The following is a 26,012-nucleotide window of genomic DNA, read 5'->3' on the forward strand; positions in this document are numbered from 1 at the left end:
ACTTCACGATGGGTTGAGCGCCCTAGGACCTGTGCAAAGAAAGCCTGCAGAACTGGTTTCAGGTCACTATCACGGGTAGCCTCAGGAAGACCTCGCACTCTAATATTATTCCGACGGGATTTGTTATCCATGTCCTCTAATAAACGTTGTAACTCCCTTATTTTCTGATCACTTTCTTCAGCATTATGAAAGAGCACTGTAATATCCTCTTTTGCATGGAAGACATTGTCATCCAGGTCATCAACCCGGCCTGCCAGAGAATGCAGATCCGCCCGCAATGCCCCAATTTCGGTGCGACATGTGGCCTGTACATCCGCCACTAATTTTTGAAAATCACCCTTGGTCGTTAGGGATTGTAGGTATTGTTGCCAGTGTGGGCTGGGACTAGCTTCTTGTGGGGAGAGTCCCCCATCCCCCCACACCGGTGGGCTGAAGAGGGCCTTGTGCCTTATGGCTCTATTGTCCATCTCCCGCTGCCTAGCGGTAACAAGGGCGCCTGCCCTGGGATCTGGGGCTATTGAGGGGGAGTCCAAATTCCACCCCAGGGACCTCGATGGGGGTACATCCTGGGGGGGTAAAACAAACCCCCCTTGCTGTGGTCTCTGTGTGGCCTCCCCTGTAGGTGCTCCCATGCTGACTGCCACGTTGCCATCATCCCCCTGAGAGAAGGCCGCAGGCGTGCTATGCACCCCTGCATCCCCAAGCGGACTCACCGGATCTGGCGTGGGTGATCTGGAGCTGCGGGGGAGAGATGAATCCGATCCTCCTCCGGCTGTTGACAGAGCCGGTGGCTGTGCATCCCCATCCTCCGGATCCGGCATCGGAGAGCTCTCCCCTCGCCGCCACGTGTGCGGAGAGGGAGTCGGCGCCATCTTGCCCAAGGCGGAGGACGCCGGCGAGGGATCCCGAATGTACGCCCTAATAGAGGGCTGTGTGGCATCTGGAAGCGGTGCTGGGGTTGGGGAAAACCTCCCCACCTTAGCCTTTCTTTGCTTGCCCATGGATGGGTGAGTATTAGCCCGATTAGTGCAGGATTGTAGCCTGCGTCTGCGGAGCTACCAAATTATACGTCCATCACGCTCGCTGGCTAGGCCACGCCCCCCCTGGAAAGTTTATTTTAAGAGATACTAATGAACACGTAAGTGAACACCAACCAAACACACCTTTGCACCTCTTCTTGGAAAATAAAACATCTTTTTCTCGATTGCCAATCTATTGCAGAAGTTCTCGGAGGTCTACAAACATGCCACACATCACTTATGTTTTGTGTGGTTGAGATCAAAACAGAAAACCTACGTATGACATAAAAGAGCAGACTGAGGTGGAGAGGTCAGTATTCTAGAAGCTACATGGGGCTCAGCCCTTTACAAATTATTAAAAATTAAACACTGCTGTCAAACATTAAGACTAGAACATTGGAAATGTTCCTTTATAATTATTTTCAAGCTTGTTGCAGGGGTGCAAGACACCCACATCAAAAAAAAAATTCTACCTTTAGTTTCTCCAGCATAGCCAAAAATTTTACCTAATCTTCAAGGCTTAAGAAAATTATTAAAAAACCTTTTGAATTTAGATATAAAAAACACACTCCTTCCCACTCTATTGAGTTGAAAAGCCTAAAAAGGAACCATAATGGCCAGGGATCAATCCCCTTAAAAAATAATTTTGGCATGATAATAGTAAAACTTTCATTATTGGCATGAAAGGATCCATCACAGTTCTTTGCATATTGGTTTAAATCACTTTCACTTATAGATGCCTATCAGTAAAAATACCCTACAAAGTACTCCACTTCTGCCAATTCAAAATCTTTGGAACCCTATCATATTTTGATTATCACTTGCTGCCAAAAGGTGTTCTTAGATATTAAATATTTTATGTAATTACCTCAAGCACCATCAGGCCAATAAACTGGACAATAAAACTTTTTTCCACCATGCGCATATGTCCCGTGGGTCTAGGTGCCGCCATCTTCTCTCTGTTCTTCCGGGTTCTTCTTTCTATGTCATGCAACGCAGGCGCAAGATCGGGTGACGTAGATGGAAAAAACTTGCCGATCTCACTGCACATGCATGAGATCAGCAATTTCTTTACCTTTTGGCAAAAGGGCTCCTTCTGTGCATGTCCGAGATGCTCAGGCATGCACAGAAGGAGCAGTGAAGAGCCTCCTGAGATGAGTGATGTAGGTATCCTGGGAGACTCAGCAACCCCATTCACTCTCTATCTTTTATGTAAAGTGAAAATTCTGAGTTTAGGTACACTTGAAGTATTGGTTGGATATACATTTTAGGACAGATCCCTAGCCAAACAACTAATAAGGTTAGTAGTCAAACACATATGTACACTACCTTACCTCACCAAAGATTTGTGCAGGTGTCTATAATTGAAGGTAGCTAAACAGGTTATGATTCTTCTCTGTATGTCACTTGTGTATTTAGTTGTTTGCTGAAGCATCATTGTGTTTATTGTCTGTGTGATCAAACCCAGGTTTATTTGGCCTCTGAGAATTAGCTGAGTTTGCCTGCCTCTTGTTGAAATCCTTGCCCAAGTGGCCCCACCATCCATGTTCATTGTACCATAAAAGCAGCACTTCCACACCATTAAAGAACAGAATCTGTTCTACACATTTTATGTTGAAATGCTTTCTTCTGCACTCGACAGAACAGTGAAGTGCAGGTGTATCTTGGTAGAGCTGCAAATTAGGTTAAGTAAACCATAAAAGCAAAAGATTATGCAACCAAAGATATACAAAAAGAAAAATAAATAAATGTGATTTACCTCCTTCCCATTCATACAATGCTAAAGCTTTATTATATGTAAAAAAAATTATGTGTATATAGGAGTGTATTTTATGCACATGGCTTAAATCAGAGAATAGTGGGCATAGTAATTACACCATTACTAATTCTAATATCAAATATGCAGTGTTTAGGGATCCGTTTTACAGCCAGGTGTACATTCTGATTAGTCATCATTTTTTCATTAACCCAGATATTAAGTATGAAATAATACCCCACTGAAATCTGTATGAAATAATATTTGAAAATGATACATTTATGTGGTTTCTTTGTTTTGTCACAGGGTAAACATGCTTTGATACCAGTTTAAATATAAATATTGTAGCCCAAGCTTTGTGTACAGCTACAACAATCTACAGCTTTAATATATTGGTAAACAAACGATGGATTTTTATCCTCAACTCAGAAACTGTGCTCTATAGTAGGTAAGAAGCTGACATGAATCTCATTAGGAAGGAGCTAACCTGGCCAGAATATTGCATTCAACACATGACCCACACTTAGAGAATTGATTGTACTCCAGGAGTTTACCTAATGGAGTGCAGTCATAATAATATTACAGCACATTGCAGTTCATCACACATCTGCAGAGAGCAATGATTTCACAGCTAGGATGTGCCATGCAACTCGCAAACATTTTGTAAAAATTACTCAAATCTCCTCCAAAGCTTGTTTAAAAGTAGACATACTGCATCCTAGTGCATATTTAAAGCCTTAGTACCACTGAGACAAATCTTTCTTGACATTATGCAGCAAAAACATGAATTTACATAACAATAAATTTTAAAGCAGATGCTAGGACATGAGTTTTGTCTAAGGAGTGTGTGTATACTATACATTCATATGTAATGTAGAGGCATACATAGGCATAGCCCCTATGTATGCAGTGCATTGTACAGGGCTGTATATGTAGCACTGTATTAGTCATATGGTGTGTGATGTCTGGGAGTGTGTACTATGCATACATATGTAGTACAGAGGCACACATAGACATAGCCCCAATGTATGCAGTGCATTGTATAGTCATGTGGTGTGTACTATACATACATACATATGTAATATAGAGACACACATAGGCATAGTCCCAATGTATGCAGTACATTGTACAGGGCTGTATATGTAGCATTGTATAGTCATGTGGTGTGTGATGTATGGCAGTGTGTACTGTACATACATATGTAGTATAGAGGCACACAATGGCACAGCCCCTATGTATGCAGTGCATTGTATAGTCATGTGGTGTGTACTATACATATATATGTCATATAGAGGCACACATAAGCATAGCCCCTATGTATGGAATACATTGTATAGTCATGTGGTGTGTGATGTATGGCAGTGTGTACTATACATACATATGTATTATAGAGGCATGCATAGGCATAGCCCCTATGTATGCAGTGCATTGTATAGTCATGTGGTGTGTACTATACATACATATGTAATATAGAGGCACACATAAGCATAGCCCCTATGTATGCAGTGCATTGTATAGTCATGTGGTGTGTGGTGTCTGGGAGTACTATACATACATATGTAATATAGAGGCACGCATAGGCATAGCCCCTATGTATGCAGTGCATTGTATAGTCATGTGGTGTGTGATGTATGGCAGTGTGTGCATTGTATAGTCATGTGGTGTGTGATGTCTGGGAGTGTGTGCTGCTGGCAGTGAGGGGGGTGACAGTCTGCAGTGCAGCAGAGTTGCTGGTCGGTAGCTCGGCTCCCTATATGGCTGTGGATTAGCTGTATGCTAATATTGCTAGGAGATGAATCGCACAGCACGCTGAGCTGCCAGTGGAGGTAAGCAGAGTCTTAGCAGAGCTGACTCCTCAAGAGCCATGGCTGAAGGGGGCGAAGTGGAGGATGAGATACAATTTCTCCGCACTGTAAGTACTGCTTTCATTTCAAGTCACGTTGTTTTGTGGTAGCATCACCAATATGTATTTGCTTCATGTCTTGTGCAAGCAGTTTTGTCTATTGTATTCTGCATATTGTCTAGAAGGGAGAATGCTATTAGCACTATTCTTTCCTCCATTCTGATACCGGTATATATATATAGGGTAAACCTGAATTACCTCTCATATTGCCCAGTATGCAGAGAAATATCAATACATATCTCATTGTCACTCACACCTCACCTTGCTGTAATAAGCTTTTATCAGTAAACTTTGTTACCTAGTATTAGAGTAAATCAGTGCAAATAATTGTGTGCTTGTTTTTCTGCATAAATATTCTTGTGATGTTGCTGTGTAGCCCAGCATGCAGTCTCATGTAGCAGGTGCTGCTCTTACCGGTGTCAGATAGTTTGGCTGCAGATGAGGGAACCCTGTCTAATAATATCTAATATCCACACCGCACAAGGCACATGACCTTTCCTCAACACTCTCCTAGGAATCTTTTTTTCCTTGCCTTAGAAAGGACTGTGAATTAGACGTTTGGTTTGAGGAGCTACATTTGTAATTATCAGTCATGATAATTAGTCACGGCTGCCAGATTTTTTTTAAACGATCCTCGGCATAGCTTAATGTCCATTTGTGTTCATTCTTGTGCCCAGAGATGTATGAGCGCCTCTGCAGAGAGCTTCCCTTTTCTCACAAAGCACACATCATGTCACAGCATAGCTTTGTTATACATAATATCCCTAACCCCTACACCAAAGAGGAATCTGCTCTGTGCAAGTGTTCACAATGAGATCTCTGACTTCTAAAGGAAATCAATATTACATCACTTGATATGCTATTTGTGTGGCTTCATTTTCCCCATATGTATAACACAAGCTGAATTCCACATCATTTTATAGCATTTCCTGTGTAATATGTGGACCCAGGACTGTTGTTCTCTATTACACAGGGCTGTCTATATCTATAAGTAAAATCCTTTCTTACTTGACTTGCAAGCCTAGGGATTTAAATATGATACAGGAGGATATTCATACCCAATGCCTGCTAATTCATGCTTAAGTATTTTAGCCAGTATTTTCTTGTAATATATGAGCCATAATGAACAATTTTAATAGGATACCAAACAAGCCTATCATGCTTGAGCATAAGGGGGAGGGCAGGCTTGTGGAGGATAGAACAGGCTGGTATGTATGAATACTGCAGTAACATCTTCTGATATGTATATAGCTTCTACTACTGCATATTGTAGCTAGTATTTAGGCATTGAACTCTAATACTCAAAACATTATCCTTGCACCTGACAAATAATAAGTATATTTTAAATGATATTTCGGGTAATACCTTCTACACATGAGATCCAACGGAATTTGAGAATCTAATGTGTAAGATTTAAAAGATGTAAGACCATCTTCAGGCAATATGTATTTATATATCTTTTAAGGATGGCTTTGTAAAAGTCTTTAATAAACGCATATATGTGAAACTGGATCATATATTTTTAATATACATCTCAAATACAAAAAATGTATTGTCGCCTTTTCCATTTCCGTTTTGTAGCTCTTTTTCCTAGGTCCATTATATAGGGATAACACCCATTAAATTAGTGGTCATTGTTTTTATTAGAAATAATAACAATAAAAAGTCTGCAATTAAGGCTCTCTTGTTTTGTCATAGCTGATTAACTTTGAAATGGCCAAAAACAGTGAGATCTGATCCTTTCTGAACAGTTCATTCTCAAGAGATTGCTTTTTTTAATCAAGATACACATTCACTGCTAAGTGAATGTTAGGCAAGCTCCCTATTAACTCCCCATAGGCATTGTGATGCAGGAGGATGTGAGCTCATCTCTGTTCAGTCAATAGAGTAGCAAGTAGGCTGAAGTTTCCAATTCAAAAGGCCTACATTCATGAGGCTTTTCCACCAAGGTTCCATTAATATAGTAGACTACGTTCTAAGGTTGTGTACAAAAAAGTTAACTTCAGATGTTAGTCAAATGAGGTTACATCTTATATCTCTTATTCTGTTGCGTTGCGACAAAGGTGTATTTATAAAAGTACCTAGTACTTGGAGGTATAGTTGAAACAAATATGTGTGAATATATGGCTGAGGAACCCAGTTGTGAGAATAGGAATCCGGTGTACAGAGTAATTTGTTTTTGTTTTTTTTGTAATTTTCATTTTTAGCTAATAAAACACTTCTATACCATGTATTATAAGGATCACCACATCAGAAAGTAAATACTCATGCTGCCCAAACCACTGAAAACTGCTCCATTGTAGAGAAACCTGTTAAAATGTCTTCTGAAACTGACAGTTCCTGAGTGTTGTTCTGCTCTGTTCCCTGCTGCCCTCAGTAAGTGTTGGTGACATAGAGATTATGAAGAGGACCCACTGAGTGCAACAAAACCCAAAGCAGAATGACACTTCTTGAAGTTTGAAAAGACAGTTCAGCTGAGGTTTTCTTTACAACTGGGTGGAATTCAGTGTACAAAGATATGTTGTTTGGGGGTAATTTTCATTTTTAGCTAATAAAACACCTTTGTAACAAGTTTTGTATTGATCTCTTTTAAGTATCTATTCTGCTGCCAAAGCCACTAGTAATTTCTCCATTGTAGTAAACGTACTAAAAAAATCTTCTGAAACTGACCCTTCCTGAGTGTCGTTCTGCTGTACTGAGTAATAAGTGTCAGTGACCGAGAAATTAGGAAGAGCAACCACTGTGCACAACAAATAAAAGCGGATTGACACTTCCTAAAGTTTCAAATGACACTTCAGCTAAAGGGTTTCTTTATCCCTAAGTACCATTCAGTGGCACATTATTCTATTGGCAAAAAAACAATTTTTTCATTAATTACATTTAAACAGGGTCAATTTAATCTTATTCTTGTAACTTTTTTTACATTAATTTTAGATGGAAAGTGGCTGATCATGAATCATGCTCCTAAATAGGGCACACAATGTATTACAGTGGCCCAGGTTGCTCCTAATCATGAAACATACTTCTTGGTTGAGATCCGTTGTGGAGGCAAAATGTTATTGATGGTGTTACTATGTAAATATCAGAAAATATGTAGTGAAATATGATTTTTCATGTTTACTTGTCCTCCTGTTGCTGGACTGTTTACCCAGAATCACACTAGTCACTAATATTAAGTGGAAGTGTTCTAGGTTTCCTTCTATTTTATGTAACAATAGTATGGTATCCAATTATTCGGTGACATGGCTGTGTACACAAATTATGTATTTGCCTTTAGGTTAAAGGTTGTTTGGTATGGGTGCACCTATTTGTTTTATATTTAAATCTTTTTAGCACTGATAGATTATATTCTGTAGGCCAAGATCTGTATTTGGAATTTGCATAATGTCAATTTTAAAAGGTGGATTAAGTGTGGTATTTAATTTTATAGCATGCTTTTATTGAGGAGGTGGGCAATCTGAAAATAAATGTATAAAGACAAGTGTTTTGTTAACACATCTGATACATCAAACCTAATTTTTAAATGAAGCCCAAATCTCTTCAAGTTTCTGTAGACAAATAAAAGATTCTTTGTGGATTGTTTGTGAGGGAATACTTTTAGGACAAGGCATTCATACTCCTGTGTGGTCTGCTTTTGACCTGCTTATAGTTATAGTCCTGTTTTTCAACCAGCATTAGGAGGTTAAAACAGATGTTTGCAAACAGATTGCATGCACTGTTCAGCTGTAGGTCTCATGTACACAAATGGTAAAAAGAGACCAACAAGCCCACCAAGTAACACCAAGTATAAAATTTTTTTGTGATATTTTTAAGCCTAAATATACATTTCATGGTTGAATGCAGTTCATTAAGACTACTAACAGTTAAGGTTTATTAGAACAGGTCTGCCACAGGGAATTTTGCCTTAGATTTGTCAGGCTTTCCATCTGTTTGTATGTAGTGTGCACCCTTGTTCTTGTGCACCCTATGTTCTGCCCATAAATATATTGTGACATATTGAACAAAGTGAGCATGGTAAATCTGCAAGAACTTCCTAGATTTACGGAAATTGTATTAATGTTCATAGAGCGTGTGAATTGATAAATGAATTGTTTGTCTGTTTGCACACTTGATTGCATAATACAATAGTGTATTTTATTAAAGCTATATCTATATCTGTGAAACACGCATTTCATCTTTATGCTTTTAATTGTGTACATGTCTTTTTTCTGTATATTACTATTGTGTCTGAACCAGTATTTGCACAGCTTTGATTTGGTGGACCAGCCAAGCACAGCCACATAGCATGCAAGGGCATCATGTAATAGCCTGCAGATTAGTCTTGCTTCCAGTAAAAATGTTAAGTACATGCCTAAAGCGTGAGTACATTGCCTTGAGGCCTGTCAAAGGTATCCTGGCATCCTGTGCATGAAAAAGTGTTTTGAGCAACATTTTTAGGATAACAGACGGATGTTGAAGTCCTCATTTATGTGTATTGTGTTCCCAGTGAACAGGTTCCAAGAGCAGTACCAGAAGCTGAATGTTCTCTTACTTGTATGTGTACTGCCTCATATTTGATGCCTCTTACATCTCTGTATTAAAAGTGCTGAAAGAACAGATGACATTTCTAAAAATCTGGAATAAGCTACATACCTATACTATATACCTATACATATACAGTATATATTGAATCCACACTTTTCTTTTTTTTTAATTAACAACCCTTCAAAATTACATTATACAATATGGCAATGGCATTAATGGCAATATGGCAATAATAGTACCAGTATAGGGTGTATTGAACCAACAAGAGTGACAAAAGCAACAGTGTAGATCAGACATACTGCAAGCATAAATTTAATATGAATCTCATTCATTCAAGTAAAAAATTCCCTTACCCTTTTCATTGTTTATTCCACATAACCTGTGGCTCGGATGACAAAACCCAGTGGTTGACCTTTTTTATTAATATATTTAATTATGCCAATTAAACACCGTTTAGGAGTGATTTAATAAAAAGACCAGGAATGAGAAACAGTTATGTGTGTTTGTAACAAGAAATTATTTTTGCAAACATGTATAGATATTTCTGAAGAAGGTGGTGGAATCATAGTATGTTCACACTTCTGTGTTTTGGAATAAAATCACATAAACAGTATACAATGGGAATGGACTTTTTTTAGGTTTGATATACGATCTGTGAACATGTAGAGGGCTTCTCAAACTTTCACTAAATATGTTGTTCATTTTCCTGTGCTATTTCTATTTACCTCAACTTCAATTTTAAAAGATCTGACTGACCTGCTCAGCGCTTTTGAATTAGGATATAAAGCTGGCCCCTTAATATACTGGCCACCAATAAAAAGATTCAAGAGCAGAGATATGTCATTAGGAAATGTCGAATCAACATATCTGCTCAGTTATAATACCAAAACCTAATATTTCACAATTTTGCTGTGTGCAATCATTGGGGCGGCTTATACCATTTTAATGGTGGAAGTAATTTATTCTATAAAGGTTAGGAATGAGAACAGTGGTGCAAAAGTTGCTTTATTTAAATCTGTCCTCTATTTTATATGAACACATTTAGGAACAAAATTACAAACATTTAAAAAGAAAAATAATGTGAAGCATTCATAAAGAAAATGTAACGTGCTTAGTAAAAGTTGCAGTTAGACATATACAAATTATTCAATGTACCTTTGTGGGAATTTTTCATCAATACCATATTTGGAGTAATATTGGTTGCCTATTTCATTTACAAGAACTGATGAAGATGTGTATGTATAAGGTTTATCTTGCAGACACAGTTTGAATCTGTTACTGTTTATGTGAAAGGGCAATGAGGTGTTTTCCGAGATTGAAAGGAATACCATGCATTACCATTATCTAATTTAAGAGACTGTGGCAAGATGTATTGTGACAGGACTTAGATACCGTGTCTCCATTTTACCCATCTTCCAGATAAGACACTTCCTGCTATCTGTACTGTTGCTTGGTAAGGCAATTCAGCACAAAGTTTCCATGAGTAACTACTAGTAGGAACAACAATTAAAAGTGATGTTAAGCATAGTAATGTATGCTTTTTTTAAAATGTATAAATAGGGAAATTACATGTGTACAAAAAATGCCAGCTTTGTCAATGTTTTCTCTTTGTGTAATGAGCAGATAATAAAATACTGGACAAAAAAAAATCTGTAGAGATTGGGTTAGGTTTGGATTCCCCTGAAGATATTCTCTAAACACCAAGCAGATAGGTCAATTTCTAGCCCTAGCATGACTGTCAACAGACAATACCTAACTTTTCAACAGAATATTTATTGTTTGGGAGGTAGAGTGACACACACCTGAAGATCTATCTCCACTTCCTCATTAAAACTCAATAAACTTACCCACCCCATCAGAGGGTGGAGTGATTGGCCGTCGCTCACTGGGAGCAGAACACTGGTAACTGGACAGTATTGCTCCCTCCAAAACTGACATTACCGGACTCAGGTTGCAACAAGTAGCACCAAGTCCGGAGTCACAGAGTCCTAGGATATGGAAGCTGGGGCCTTGTTTGGGTGAGATCTTCCGCAGGAGGAAGGGCATTTGTCTTTTTCAGAAAAAATCCAGTCAAGTAAGGACAGACTTTTAGCATGAGTCTGGGTAGACTCACATATCTCTGCCCCAGGTTTGTCCACAGGTAACACTTATTTTTGTGATGCCTCCTCCCACTTGACTGTGCTAAACTTAGGAGCCACTTACTATCTACAGTCCTATGTGGACCTTGCAGGCCTGTAATGTGACTTCCTGTCTACTTTGCTTTCTTTATCGGGCCTGCTTACAGTATCTTAATGTACTTGTAGCACTTATGGATGATCGTGGAACTGGATACCTGTGTGGAATTACTCATCATTAACATAAGTAGCAAACTCATTGAGACCTTTTTGCAGAGCTCAATTTTGTCTATATTCCCAAATTGTGCTGCCATTCTTGCAGGATGTCTCTAACTTGTATCATCCTGTATGTAGAAAGCATGAGCTTTCTACTTTTTCTGCATTGAGTCCATATCATTGGCCTGGGATTCATATTTATCTCACTTGGATTGGCTTGAACCTGTTCCAGCTTCACCAGTTTGGACAGATGTATTACCTTATGAAATGTTCTATATTGGATTATAGGTGGGTTATGGGTTGCTCTCATGTCGATGTGATTCCCTGCATGTAGGCTCCAGTTTGATTCATAGTGCTCTCCTTCATTTATTAGTTGGAAGCTAAATTGGCTTTTTTTTATAAAGAAAGGGCTAACATTGCATAAGCATTACTCAGTTTATAATTTTGCAGGATGCAGATAGTGTATAATTTGAGTTCCCATCCTTTAGGTAGCTTCAGCTTTTATGTATTGAGCTAATAGGTCTGAGTGGACATTGGGGGAATGGGCCATTGAGATGCCCCCCTTGTATGCTGCCCTTCTTTTGTTATGCAATTCCTATTCTATTGTCAATGTATTTTCCTGTCTTTAGATTATACTAGTATCTGGTAGGAATTGAAAAGTAGATGCATTTTAGGAGCCTATCCTTTTAGTATGTTTACATTTTGTGCATTGCAGTCACGGATCTGAGTTGGTATGAGGGTATGGCAAATTGTTTGCCACTTTTGGAATATTTTTCGGTATTATGCCAAAAGTCTTGCAATTTGCATTCTGATCTCTCTCTTTCCCTAGAAAAAAAATGTTTCAAACTTGTTTCGGGAAAACAAATATCATAAAAGGGTTTCTCAGAATTGCAAGGTATGAGAGAAGTTATGGACATTCCGAGTTTCAAACACTTGGAAATAGCAAATTTCAAATAGTGCAAACCTGTGAACTTGCAAAACTATGTATCTTGTGAATTTTCCAAAAGAGCTCTCGCTCATTCCCACTCACTGCTATGCAGACACATTTGAGAACCTGAGATTGTCTGTGACTTCTTGCGTTAAGCTGTACTGCCTGAACAGCTCAGAGGTCATAGGCTTTCTATCTCCCTTTTAGTAAGCTTTTTAGATAAGGCAAAGACCATCACTACACAGAACAGTATTTCCTCCCAGTCCTGTTGCTTGTTCTCCCTTCCCATTTGTTAACAAATGCATAAACATTTTATCAGGGGTGACAAATAGAAATATGAACAAATAACACTACAATAGTCATGAAAAACAGTAAAAATCACATAACAAAATTGCAAATTCATTGATCTACCTGCGGAGAAGAACAGGTAAATCTTGTATATGTTAGATGTAATATCCAGTTAAAGTATACAATTATATACATTTCAAAGGATACATTATAGCATATATCTTGTCAGGGCTTCAGATTGTGAGGACTCGAGGGGATGTATTACAGCGCAAATAATGAGATCAAACATGTTACTGAACAACAGAAACTCTGAAGCTGCAAGTAAAAATTGCTATATCAGAGGCTCAATCATATCTATGGAAAGAAAAGAATACTGTAAGAAAACTAAATAAACTACAGGACTGAAAAAAAAGGTAGCATTTAGACATGGAGTTGAATTGAATAGTATCCAGATTATAAGCAAAATAATAATATTAATAATAAGTATTCATGCACGTGAGTTTTGGTCCTTGCACTAAGGCTGGAGACAAAGCTATCCCAGCTATAATAAAAAAAAATTGTATTGATTTTCAAATTAGGCATTCCATTTTGAAATTATGTAATTTTATCATATAAAGAGGAACCCAACACCATCTTACCTAAAGATTGTAATTCACTAGGTGAGTACAACTATAACTATAGCACATTACCGAGAGCCAAGATTACTGAATGAAATGACATCCATAGGTAGATATAGGTCTGTGTTTGAAGTATGATATTTCAAACAGTGATGTGATTGTGCAAAAAACTCCCTGGAAGATAAAGAAAAAAAAAATCTGCTGCTACTGTGTAGATGGTATGGTTTGCAATAATAGCTATAAATGCTAAACAATTAGTAGGGGTCACCTTTGAGGGTTCATGTGTACATGTAGGTGAACCTGCAGTATGCTGAAAAAAATCTGTGCTAACTAAAAAATCCATAATACCCAAATATAGCTTTTGTGTGGGGAATGGGGGTTCAACAGCATCCTAGCAAGACCAATCTGCTACTTAAAATGTTTGTGTAACCTTAGTCACATAGGATTAGGCTTGTAATAATGAGAATATGTTATTTCACACAAAGAAATAGATCATTAGCATTGCTCCCACTGTATGGGGCTTGAGTTGAGTTAGTCAAGAAATACATATTTGATTTTCCGTTTTGGAGCCATTCTAAAAACAATGAAGAGGATCTTTCTGGTGAAAATTACCCATTAAGGGCAAAAACAAAGACTAGTTAACATGTGAGGGCTAATGTCTAAGATTATACATCAAATGCATTTTTTTTCTAATGATTTTCTTAAGTTTTCAAAATTTACAAGGGAATCAGGATGGAAAAACAAGTAAGTTAGAAATCAAAGGACATGTAACCAAATATAAAAGTTATAGAGCTGAGAAAACAATCACCTAAACAGAGTTGGATAATTAAAAAAAAAATGTAAACGAAAAAAAAAGTAAAATAAAATGGGGCCTAACCCATTTTTTCAAATGCAGGTTTAAAGTAACTTTTAGCTAAAAAAATAAAGAGCAGAATGATTGGTTAAGGATAGATAGCACATACAAAGAACAAAAAAAAGCACTGCTTCATCACCTCTCACTAACGCTGATGAACAGACTAGGCAAAATGGCATATGAATAATATGAAATTGGGGAAGCGAAAAAGCAAGAGATTTGCAAATTTTGAAATATTTCAATTCAAAATGTTTTGCCACTATGCTAAAAACAAGTTCAATGGCATGCATGCAGAAAAGAGTTAATTCCCCTCAAACTGCACATGCCACTAGTCTCTGATCACTTTTCAGGGTACTCAGGCTAAAACATCTTAATTATCGGACACACTTCCATGCATGTCGGATGCCAGAGCCCCAGCTGTGTTCTGTACTTTTCAGCCGGCGTAACTCATAATCACAGCAGAGATCACCATTGAGAATAGTGGAAGGGTAGTTTTTATCACTTTTGCTCGGTGGCATGGCTTGGATTTTTTTGTTTTTTGGCCTTTAGGACTCCAGCTCAATTCCATTAATGCTTATATTTTATACATTTAAATGTTTATTTCAAATACCAATTATTTTTAAACAAACCTTCTTATTGTATAGGAATAATGTAATGTAATATATTGAAGAATAATCATTTTGATACATGAAAAAACTGGTAGCGCTACCATTGTAGTCTTTTTCTTGGTGGAGATTTTATTCATATTAATATTTTAGCTGTAACTAACTGATTTGCATTTTCCCTCTGCATAAGTGTGTTTTAGCTCTCTTCTCCTTGATTGGTAAATCAACACACTAAAGCATGCAGCACCAATGCATATACATTGAGGCATGTCCTATTATACTGCATTGTGGAGAACTGTGCCAGAAAAATACAGCTTGGTGATTTTTTTCATTTCATCTGCATCTGCATCCATTCAGGATTAACACAATGTAAATTATATCAAGTCATCAGAACTGCAAAATGTGATAGGGCCTGAAGTCTCTTGAACATCATATGAAAAGGGCCTGCCATAGATGCTTTCATTTTTTATATATTTTTCATATTTATATCAGGTAATATAAACTGAACAAACCCTTTCTGCCAGGGTATACCTTTGTGCAGCAAAGCAGTTTGATGGACTCCTAGCCTTTTTTTCATTGCCTACTGTACAGCGGGCTAAAGGCTTTTTATCTAGGCAATTTATATTGAAAAAAATTGCACAGGGCACACACATGCTTAAATATGGGGTACATCTTTTTATGCCTAAATGCTCCAATGTATTTTCAACACAACACCCTTTTACCTGTTTCTGTTTGTTATTACATTTTTATGAAGTTATGACTTTGTAATGAATACGTCCTTATTTGAAATGGCTAATAAAGCTTTAAAATAGTAATTCATATACTTCACTGGAGCCCATTGAAAAACAGAAATGTAAAGTAATTTTAATAAATCTAGTTGTTTAGTTATAGTAGTAGTAATATTAATAACAAAAATATTATTAGCATAATATAAAAATTAAAAAGTATTTTTTTGAGTTATGCCTCTATCTTAGTCCTTTGTCCTCAGGCGTGATATCGGGTGACCTATCTTCCCGTAAATGTAAAAAAAAGAGTGTAGATCTCATCGGGCATGCCTGAGATCTCCTGAGATATGTGGCATATGTATCCCAGGAGGCTCTGAGCTTCCATTCAGTCTTTACTGATGCAGCAACAACTAATTTATTAAAGCTCTCCAAGGCTGGAAAGATACTTTCATCAGTAAACTTGGGTGATCCAGCAAACCTGGAATAGATTTCCTAAAAGTTGTTCGCTATTTGTTAGCTGATATTTTCATTCCTGTACCAGATCCATTCCATGTTTGCTGGGTCACCCAGGTTCACTGATGAAAATGTTTCTTTCCCAGCCTTGGGGAGCTTTAATCAGGCCTTATGTGTTTTATTGGCAGTAATTGATTCCCAGGGAATGTCAGGTTCCTGGTTTGTAAATATAGCTTGCAGGCAGAAAAAAAGAAAGAAGCATATGTATTAAAAAAAGAGAAATAACTATTTTCTTCCCATACCATAGGAGTAGAAACATATATAGTAAAGTTTTAGTTACAGATATTTAGATCAGAATTGTCGTTGTGTTAATTAACTAAGAAATAAGTCCAGGCAGGATCCACCAGAAATGAGCAACGAAATACAATCATTAATAAAATGTAGCTTCTTGACATGCTTAGTGAAGTTTTTGAATGGAATTGGAGTTTAAGGGTGTTATTGGGTATAAGTTGACAAAGGGTGGGAAGACTAGGCACACCTGACACATCAGTGACAATGAAAGTTCTTTTGAAATGTCATATGGTAAAACAGGCTGAGTTTGAGATAAAACATATCATTTGTGTGTTTGCAGATCACACAAAGCTTTTATTTACAACATATATTTTCCTTACAAACTGACTTGATGGACTAGTTGGCCTTGCAATTAAATAGCATATTTGCTTGGCTTTAAACATGTATGTGTTAAGCATTTGGGGGAGAAGAATGGCGATGGAGAAGAATCTAATTGTCTTGGTTGATCATGGCATTAGTAACATTGTGAAATCCCAGTCAGCAACATTCACATGACATGTCGTTTTCTTGAAGTGCTCCTCCACTTTCTGTGAGTTTTTCTAGAATTATATCTTATGGATTTTGTTGTTGATTTATTATTTTCTATGAAACATAATGTATGTTGGTACTATTTAATCACTGTATATGTACATAGGTCCAAGTAACTCCTGAAGAAGTGGACATGAATATCTTCAAAACATGCTGAACTTAAAAAAAAGGACTATGTTGTAATGAGCATATATGTTGGCTCATTTTTAATTGTATTCTATTGTTATAAATTAAATAATAATAAAGTTTTCTGGCATATTAAATTAAGTGAATGCCTTTAAAGTTCCTTCTTCCTATTGTTCTAATTATACAATAACAAAGACATGCAATTACTATGGAGAGATATAAACTTGCACCTCTAAATCTTTAGAAGGGCCTCCTTTTGAATATACAGTTAGGTTTTGTATACCATTGCTGTAATAGATTTTTTTTTATTCATCCCCAAAGGTCAGTAAATGATTTATACACAGGCATGTACTTCAGTAGTCAGTGCCTATTTATGTAGCCTAGGACACTGTAATCTTAAAAGGTCCTGTATAATTAGGAGCCTGAAGTCCCTTTTTAGGTAGACTAGTTTTAATGGAAAGGAACAGTAACGTGGACATTCCTGCGCATCACACATACTCCAGAAGTATCATATCCCCCCATTAGTTCATCAGTAGCCCTCCCCTATTTCCATCTGCACCATCCCAACCAATTTCCAGACCATGTAAATTAGTCTCCCCTCGGATCCTGCTCTGTGCCACCAGACATTCATAACTCCATAGAAAGGCAGGTGCTGGAAAAGGTGTCTGCATTGCTATGAAGAAGTAAGAGTCAGTTAGTCCAGATCAGGATGAGATACCGCAGGTGTGCGTGTTCTTGTTAAAGTAGATATAGTTGTATCTTCGCAATATGTTATTTATTATTAGGTTTACTTTCTCTACACACATGTAGTTTTTTGTTTTAAAATACCTAACTCTCTAAAGAAAAAAATATTAAATAAAAGAATGGTTATAGGCTTATCCTAATGTAGGTACAGAGTCTGTGCACATTTTTTGCAATTTGTAAATCTTTCACATAATGCTGTGGGAGAGAGGTTTCCAATACTGGGAAATAGGATCTCCAGATGTAATTAGAGCTTTACTTGGATGTTCTCCCTGTATCATAGGGTACAAACGTTCCTCTCAAGCAAAGGTTTTGAGAGTGACTACATTTTTATTTTAATCTATTTCATTAGAAGGGCAGAAATGAGTGAATTCCCATTCATTCTTACGCCTTTATCATAAGATTTTTTGGAATGCTGCAATTCAAATGTATTCTTTTCTGTCTGTGATGAAGTCTTTGATGCCAGTTACAGACAACATGCTATGCTACTAATTCAATTTTGTAATACATAAACATAAAATAAGCAGGTGGTGGACAGTTGCTGTTCCCCTATTACCGTCCATACTGCCCTCGTGTCCCTTTTATAGTAGGGCAAATGCGCCTTCTCAATATTAAAGTTGAATTGCAGATTAAAGCACACGCATATTTTATTGATAAATAGAAATTCTGATCACTGCAGTGGGTCAGTGCCTCATCAAAATTTCCTTCATGGTTCTTTGTTGCACTTTGATACACTGATCGAGTGTTTCCTCAGTAGGTTTGAAGAAAACCAGGGTATGTTTTTGTGAATGTTAGAACTAAAAGTTTGCAATGCTGACCACAGTTTATTTATGAACTTGATTTAGATTTTCGCCTGCAAGCCTGTTTTTGGTTATCATGCTTCACATACTTTGTCGTTACTTAGTAGTGGCAGACATTTCGGCTATGCATGCGCTCGGGAGCTAGGGACATTACAGGTAGGATCAGTCAATGCCTGTAATGGGCTCCATAAACTTACTTGCTAGATGACAGTTGGGGTACTTTTAGAGAGTGAAAAAACCCAGGCTAGGTTTGAGTCTATGGCCAGTACCTGATGGTATATTCATTGTTCTAGATGGAAGGTTGCAGGTCTCCATGCGTTCTTACCTGAAAACAGGAGCTCATCTGGATGTGCTGATGACAAGTGATAAAGATTGATATACCGTAAATATTTAGGGGGCTTTCACCCAATGATACCAATGTAGTTGGGCTTTCTCCCACAGACTCATATAGTGATGTTGGGATACAACAATGACCACCAGCAAAGCCTGTCTGGCACTGTACATCAATGTAATGAAGATATTTATTCCATCCACCAATACTGAGCACCATTTTGATAGGGGCTTTTTACCAGCCAGTCAATGTATGGATAGAATTGATACTGATTTCCATTGTGAGTTGGAACATTTAAAGTGGGGACATTTAAATCCTTTTAACATTTATGGTATATATAAATACATTATTATTGGGGATTTTACATTGAGGGTGGGGAAGCTGAATAAGAGGGTGTTAAACATTAAAGGCAATGCTATAAATCATCATTTATGCACAGGTCCCCTTACTGAGTCAAACCCTTATTTATTTACCAGACATGCTTCGTACTCTGCCACTGCCTCCAGCAAATTGAATGATTGATTTTGATTGATTTTGAAGACACTAAAAACATTCTTTTCCTTTAGGCTGGGTAGTAAGTTTAAGAGGCTAAAATGCATGCATGCTTCATACTGTCTAGGGGGAATACAGTTGGGGGGGGGGGGGCAGAAATGGAAAAGGATCTGGGGTTCTGGTAGATCATAGACTTAATAACAGCATGCAATGCCAAGCTGCAATATCTAAAGCTAGTAAAGTACTTTCTTGTATTGGATAAGGAATAGACTGCAGAGACATAATCCTGCCCCTGTACAAAGCATTGGTCAGACCACATCTGGAATATGCAGTCCAGTTTTGGTCACCAGTTCACAAAAAGTCAATGTGGAATTGGAGAGAGTGCAGAGAAGGGCAACTAAACTAATAGGAGGAATGGAGAAGCTCAGCTATGAACAGAGATAAGCTGAACTGAATCTATTCTCCCTTGAGAAGAGATGTTTAGGAGGGGATATGATCACCCTGTATAAATATACAAATGGGCTAAAGAGAACTCTCTTCCCAATTATTCACTTTGAGATCATTACAAAGAACAAGAGGGCACTGTTTGCCTCTGGAGGAAAAGAAGTTTAATCTCCGGATAAGAAAGGGATTCTTCACTGTAAGGTCTGTGAAAATGGGGAATCGACTCCCTCAGGAAGTAGTTTCAGCAAATACTATAGATTGCTTCAAGATAAAGCTGGATGTTTTTCAAAAAGCACAGAATATAACTGGGTATTAAGGATTTAAAGTAAAAATAACAGACTGTTGATCCAGGGAACATGTCTCATGGAATCGGGAAGGAATTATTCCCCTGTTGAAGCAATTTGTACCAGGAGTTTTTTGCCTTCCCCCTGACCAACTATGTGTTGCATTGTTTTATATCTGGGATATGTTTATTTCCCTAGTGGTTGAACTTGATGGACCTATGTCTTTTTTCAACCTAACCTACTATGTAACTATGTATTGTAAACCAAGCACATGTTTATTTCTGTAAGGGAGAAACACTGTTACAGTTCTTATTCAGTTGGCAGGAAACTTCAAATAGTATTCTAAATAAGTTTCTAGCCCAAATTATAGACGCTGTATATGTTTTTGGCATGTGCTTGTAAAATAGATATATGCCTGTTGTAAAACAATGCTTCTTCAGGCAGCTGAGTTATGGGTATGTAAAAATGATTGACAGGGTTTTATATGCTGTTATAAAAAGAGATAGTGTTTCTTGTTTCAAGAGTATTTTGTTTCTCCATACAGAAACCTAAAAGCATGTAAATCCTGTTACAGATGCAATGCTTTATTCCTTCATGATAACAATTACTTGCATATGTTTATTTCATTTAAAGTAAACTTTTTTTCTTTTTTTTTTACACCCTTTTCTCAGGGTGACGTCTTTCTTTATTTTTTAGGTGAATACTCTTTGCTGTGATTTTACACTTGTGGGAGTCTTTCAGGTCCATGTGTTTTAATAGCAGTAATTGATTCCCACCAGGGAATATCTGGGATTATGTCAGATTCCATGTTTAATAAATAGAGCCCCATTTGTTGTGTTGTTTATCTGTAAATTGCTTGAAATTTAAGTTAGTCATAACATTTAAAGGGTCTTTTCAAAAGTTTATTTGTTTGCTTTACATAAAAACTCTTAAAGCAGGTTAAATGCAGGTCGAATAAGGAGTCTGCAGCAGGTTAATTACATCTTTCAGTGAGTTCTAAATGATTTCAGATATGTTTGAAACTGGTTCCATTGACATAAGCATCAAACCTGTCTACACAGGTCCTCATGCTTCTGTTTTAGATATCCACTATCTTGCAAAAAAAAAAATTTTTACAGTTGTCCTTTACTGATTTAGTATATTGTTTCTAATTGGATACGGCTTTATGTATCTGTTTAATCTTTACTCAGCCATGCAAGTAGAACATGACAGGGAAAATTATTGCCTCTGCAGTTCAAGATGGATGGTCATGTTTATAAGCAGAGTGCTGCTGTGTTGCCAGATGTAGAAAGAAGACAAATTGCACTGTTGCCAGAGAAACTGCTGTCTGTTTTCAGAGTAATTGTAGCCATATTAGTAGAGACACTGTTAACTATAGGAAACTGACCACTTCCTAGTTACCAGAGATGTTACTTTCTGATGTCAGAGGCACTTATGTTGTGTTGCCTCTTCCCAAACCACCTCTGAGTTTCCTATTAGGCAGTGGTGTTATGTCTATGGGACTTCTGGCTGTTGTAAATTCTGAGGCTTATTTAAAGTGGGGTTGCTGCCTTCTGCAATAAATTTTTTGTCATGTTGCACTTGGAGACCCCTCACAGGTTCACAATGCAGACTACTAACCAAGCTGCTTCTTTTCTGGTTGGGTTTAGAGTTCTAATCCTCACAGTTTCACTCACAGTCTCACGGTTTGCTAGCAGTGTAAGGGAATTGTAAACTCTGTGATCCTGACAAAGTGGGGGCATGGTGTTGGCACTCAGGGGCCATCCTTCACTCTCTGTGGTGGCTGAGAGAACAGCTGCCTACTCCACTCAGCAGTTACCTCCAAACTTTGTTATGACTGTATTCCATGTTTTTTGCAACTTGGTGGAGGTGACATTTTTTGCCTCCTACTGTGAGTTTAGTGTCTGCTACAGAGCATTCCACATTCATCCAACATATAGACATACAAATGAAGTAGAAATGACCTTACATTTTAATATATCAGAAATGGTCCTGCATCATAACATAACATTGTTTAATGCTGATTGTATTTAGAAATAAAAAACAAACATTTATAGTTTGGAAGTAACTTGTATGTGGTCAACAGCATCCTCAACTGATACTATGTATATATTTTTACATTGCTCAGTCATTGTAAATAGACCAGATGTTACTCTCACAAATACTTTACAGTTTTTGTTTCAACTTTATCTATTTTTTTACTTGTTATTGGTAAATCTAACATTTTTTGATCCCTGTTTTTAGACAAAGATGTTAGGTGGTCATTGCCCAATAAAAGTGTAGCTAACAATTACTTAATCTGTGGACAAGGTTGTATACTACCAAGCACCTGTGGGCAAATATTTGAGGCTATAAAAGATGATTGACTGTGTTCCTACTGTTGAGGTGCAACACCTACACAGTCCCACTCTGGCTGCTATTTTGTGCCCAAGGTAAGATGTGTGCTGAGGCCAACACAGTGACAGCAAGATGTATGTATATGTTAGCTGTTAAAGAGGGAAACTGATAACTGTGGTGTGTGTGAGTCCTTGCAGATGCAGGGATTTCAACACATTGAACACACACATCCTATGCATCACAGCCAATCATTAGTATTAAAAGCATGTATATAAGCACATATATATCTCTAAATATCACACTGCGATTATCCCTTGTAAGAAGTTCTGGTTATGTGTTGCAGGTAAATTTTAGAAATGTTGCATTGTATTTCACAAGATCACATTTTTTGTTTTAGAGGGGCCAGTTACATTTAATGGTAAACGCACTGTTTTTTTTTTTGTTGTTTTTTTCATATAACAAATAATACATAACTGCTTTTACATTGCCAAGCAGAAGTATGGACTGCTTATGTGTTTTTTTTTTTTTACTTTTCAGATTTATCAGATTTTTTTCCTTTTCAGATTTATAAATCTTCTGTTTATGACTAGCCTTGGTACTTATGTAAACCTCACATTACTTGGTTTAGACGTAAGTGTAATAGATGGCAGTTTATGCTGCTGAACTTTACCAGAATGCTGAATAAGTGTCATGGGGCCCATACTTTTAAAGTGCTGAAGGTGGAATATATTGGAAAAATTAAACATACACTGTACCAGTTAGAATATGTTCAATCATTTAGGGTATAGTGATAGTTTTACATAAAGTAGATTTAAACTTTGGTAAGGGAAATATATTCTGCAATGTATAAGAATATTTTAATTTTTAAGAGGTATACCAATGCCATCAATTTCTTTTGAGATAGTAACATGGCATCCAACATCAGAAAATATGCAGAAAGAAAAGGAAAGTACTCTTTCCTATAAGACTGGACAAGTTTTTCCATACAGCAAGCTACATCCAAAAAAGAGCAAGCAGGGTTCAGACATTCTTTATTTAGAAGAACTCCTTGCAGCAGGGAGGGCAAGCTGTGAGTGATTGCTTGGCCCGAATGATGTCATGGCTGTCGGGGAGAACCCAACCCATGATATTGTGTTACAGGATTACAGTGCCAAGTCAGTTGGCCTTAAGGTGCATTTGCTATTTTTAATATGTTTATTTAAGTGACTAACTGGACAAGTGAGGTTGTAATCTGCTGCTTGTGCAGTGATAAGCTGGGTTTTCTTGAAACTCTGAATGACAAAGGATTGTCCAATTAGGTGTTTTTATTGATGGGATGTTTTGCATCTAGGTTTCAAGTATATAAAACACCCTAGATGAAAAACATCCCAATTAATAAAAACACCTAATTAGACTGCTTTGTGCTTTGTATGTATGTATATATAAATAAATAAATAAAACTTTAGTAACTGTAGCACTGCTAATTGCACTGGAATACATGAATACATTTACCTTAAAATGTGATAGTTTTAAAAATATATCTTCTACTTTCGCATAATTCCGCTTCTGCTCATTTAGAGCCACATCATCTTAGATAAACCCAAAAACCATACAGTTAAAATATCTCCAAATTTGAATTCACAGGATTGGTAACTATTTTTTTATCTTTGTAGTTGATGGATGCTTTGAGACCTATGTGTAAAGTTACCTTTTAAATACACGGCTCGTTTACAAAACACATTGTGCTTCACCAAATGCAATTTTCACTGTTCAGAAAAATTGTGTTAGGTAACCCATTATTTTGAGTGGGATACCAATTTGGTCCTGCAAACATTTTCAAGCGTATAGGCCATTAAATACGTCTTTTGACATAGTCCTCTGACTTTGGGGCAGGAAGCAATTTTAAAATGTAGTTCATGTGATAGAATATTGCTAGTGTTTCTTTTTTCATCACTGAGTGATTTAAAAATTGCAGTGCCTTTTCAGGTTTATGTATTTCTGAAATGTTTTGTTCCAGATCTAGCTCTGATAATTGAAATTGAACATTAAAAATATTGGGTTCCCTGTTAATGTGTTCAGATGCAGAAGGATTTCCTTTTAATTTGCTCCATTGCTGAAAAACAAACTCCATCTACTCTTAACCTACCCTGTCATTTTTTTACTATTACTATTATTACTAATAGTTACTGAAATTAATAATACTAATAATAAAGGCATTGGGTATTCTTAGATAGCTATTGCAGGAATAATGGCCAAAGGTTGGCTTTAACTAGAATATAGACTATCGATGTTCAGGGAAGAAAGCTCCAGGAACGAATTTGTATCAGATGTAATTCAAATGGTCCCTCTTTATCAAGGTTAACCACAGTTGAACACAACTGGTGCTGAACTAAAAAAGAATCCTGAGCTAGTAATAAGTATGATTACTCCAGATGCCTGTTAAGCAGGCTGCTAATCATAAGCATGGTGGCTTGGAGGTTAGCACTCTGGCCTTTGCAGTGCTAGGTCCCCTGCATTGAATTTGCGTGTTCTCCCCGTGTTTGTGTGGGTTTACTTTGGGTACTTCAGTTTTCTCCCACATTCCAAAAACATGCAGTTACATTAAGTGGCTTCCTACTCCCACAAAAAAACCAAAAACAATTGACTGTATTAAAAGACATGTGACTATAGTAGGGACATTAGATTGTGAGCCCCTTTGATGGACAGACAATGAATTGACTATGGGCTTTGTAAAGTGATCTGTAATATGTTGGCTCTATATATAAATACTAGTTAATAATAAAAATAATAAATTAAGGTAAAGCTTTAAAGCTGATATTTTGAGATACACGGAAATGGGAATTCCCAAATCATATCAAGTGTTATGGAATCCTAGTATATTTGGTAGAATAACAACATTTATGATTTAGTATTTGCATTTTGCAGGGCAATATCTATGGTGGGTTTTAATCCAGTAGTAGTATATGACAGAAAATGCAAAAAAAGCCAGACAGCAAGGTTATTTTGCTATTCTTTCCTAATTGATATTCTTTTAGAACATATAATTTTATAAAACATACTCCAAGGGGTTAAATGCTACACAAACAAGCTGATATGCTAGTCTACTTAAAGCGGAACTAAACTAAAAACAAAAAAAATCAAACTTACTTTTAATCCTGCAGATTTATCGATGGTGCTTTCTTCTTGCAATCTGCTCCTGGGTTTCCTCTTCGTCCCGGCTCTTCCGGGCACTGCCATCTTCTGTCTTCTTCCTTCGTCACCTGATCTTGCACTGCGCAGATGCGAGATCTGGTGACGTAGCCGCAGTGAAGGGATAAAAAAGAGAGACTATTTCACTGCGCATGCATGAGATCGGCATGTCTTTCTCCTTGGTGGAAAAGATGCCCCTCCTGTGCATGCCCAAGATTAAGCCATGCACAGATGGAACAGCCATTTACTGTGTGAACGGTCTTAAAGGCCCAGTGATCAAGACTTAATGGGAGCATAGAGCCTCCCGGGATACCTACATAATGCATCCCGAGAGGCTCTACGCTCCCATTAAGTCGTGATCGCTGTGCCTTTAGGACCGTTCACACAGTAAATTAAAATAATCTTACGT

The 26,012-nt window shown here is 37.3% G+C and overlaps 1 protein-coding gene across 14 annotated transcripts in view; it reads left to right on the top strand.

Annotated features, from left to right (window-relative positions):
• Positions 1-4,534: 4,534 nt before the first annotated feature.
• RYR3 (ryanodine receptor 3) overlaps positions 4,535-26,012 on the top strand; it is a 300,041-nt gene continuing 278,563 nt past the window's right edge. For all 14 annotated transcript variants that reach the window (XM_072428468.1, XM_072428475.1, XM_072428469.1 and 11 more), the window contains exon 1: positions 4,535-4,687. In XM_072428468.1, the coding sequence (XP_072284569.1) occupies positions 4,640-4,687 (48 nt within the window). In that variant the 5' untranslated portion in view covers positions 4,535-4,639. The remainder of the gene's footprint in view (positions 4,688-26,012) is intronic.

This window comes from Pyxicephalus adspersus, chromosome 12 (genome assembly GCF_032062135.1).
Source record: "Pyxicephalus adspersus chromosome 12, UCB_Pads_2.0, whole genome shotgun sequence".
In the NCBI taxonomy this organism is placed as follows: domain Eukaryota; kingdom Metazoa; phylum Chordata; class Amphibia; order Anura; family Pyxicephalidae; genus Pyxicephalus; species Pyxicephalus adspersus.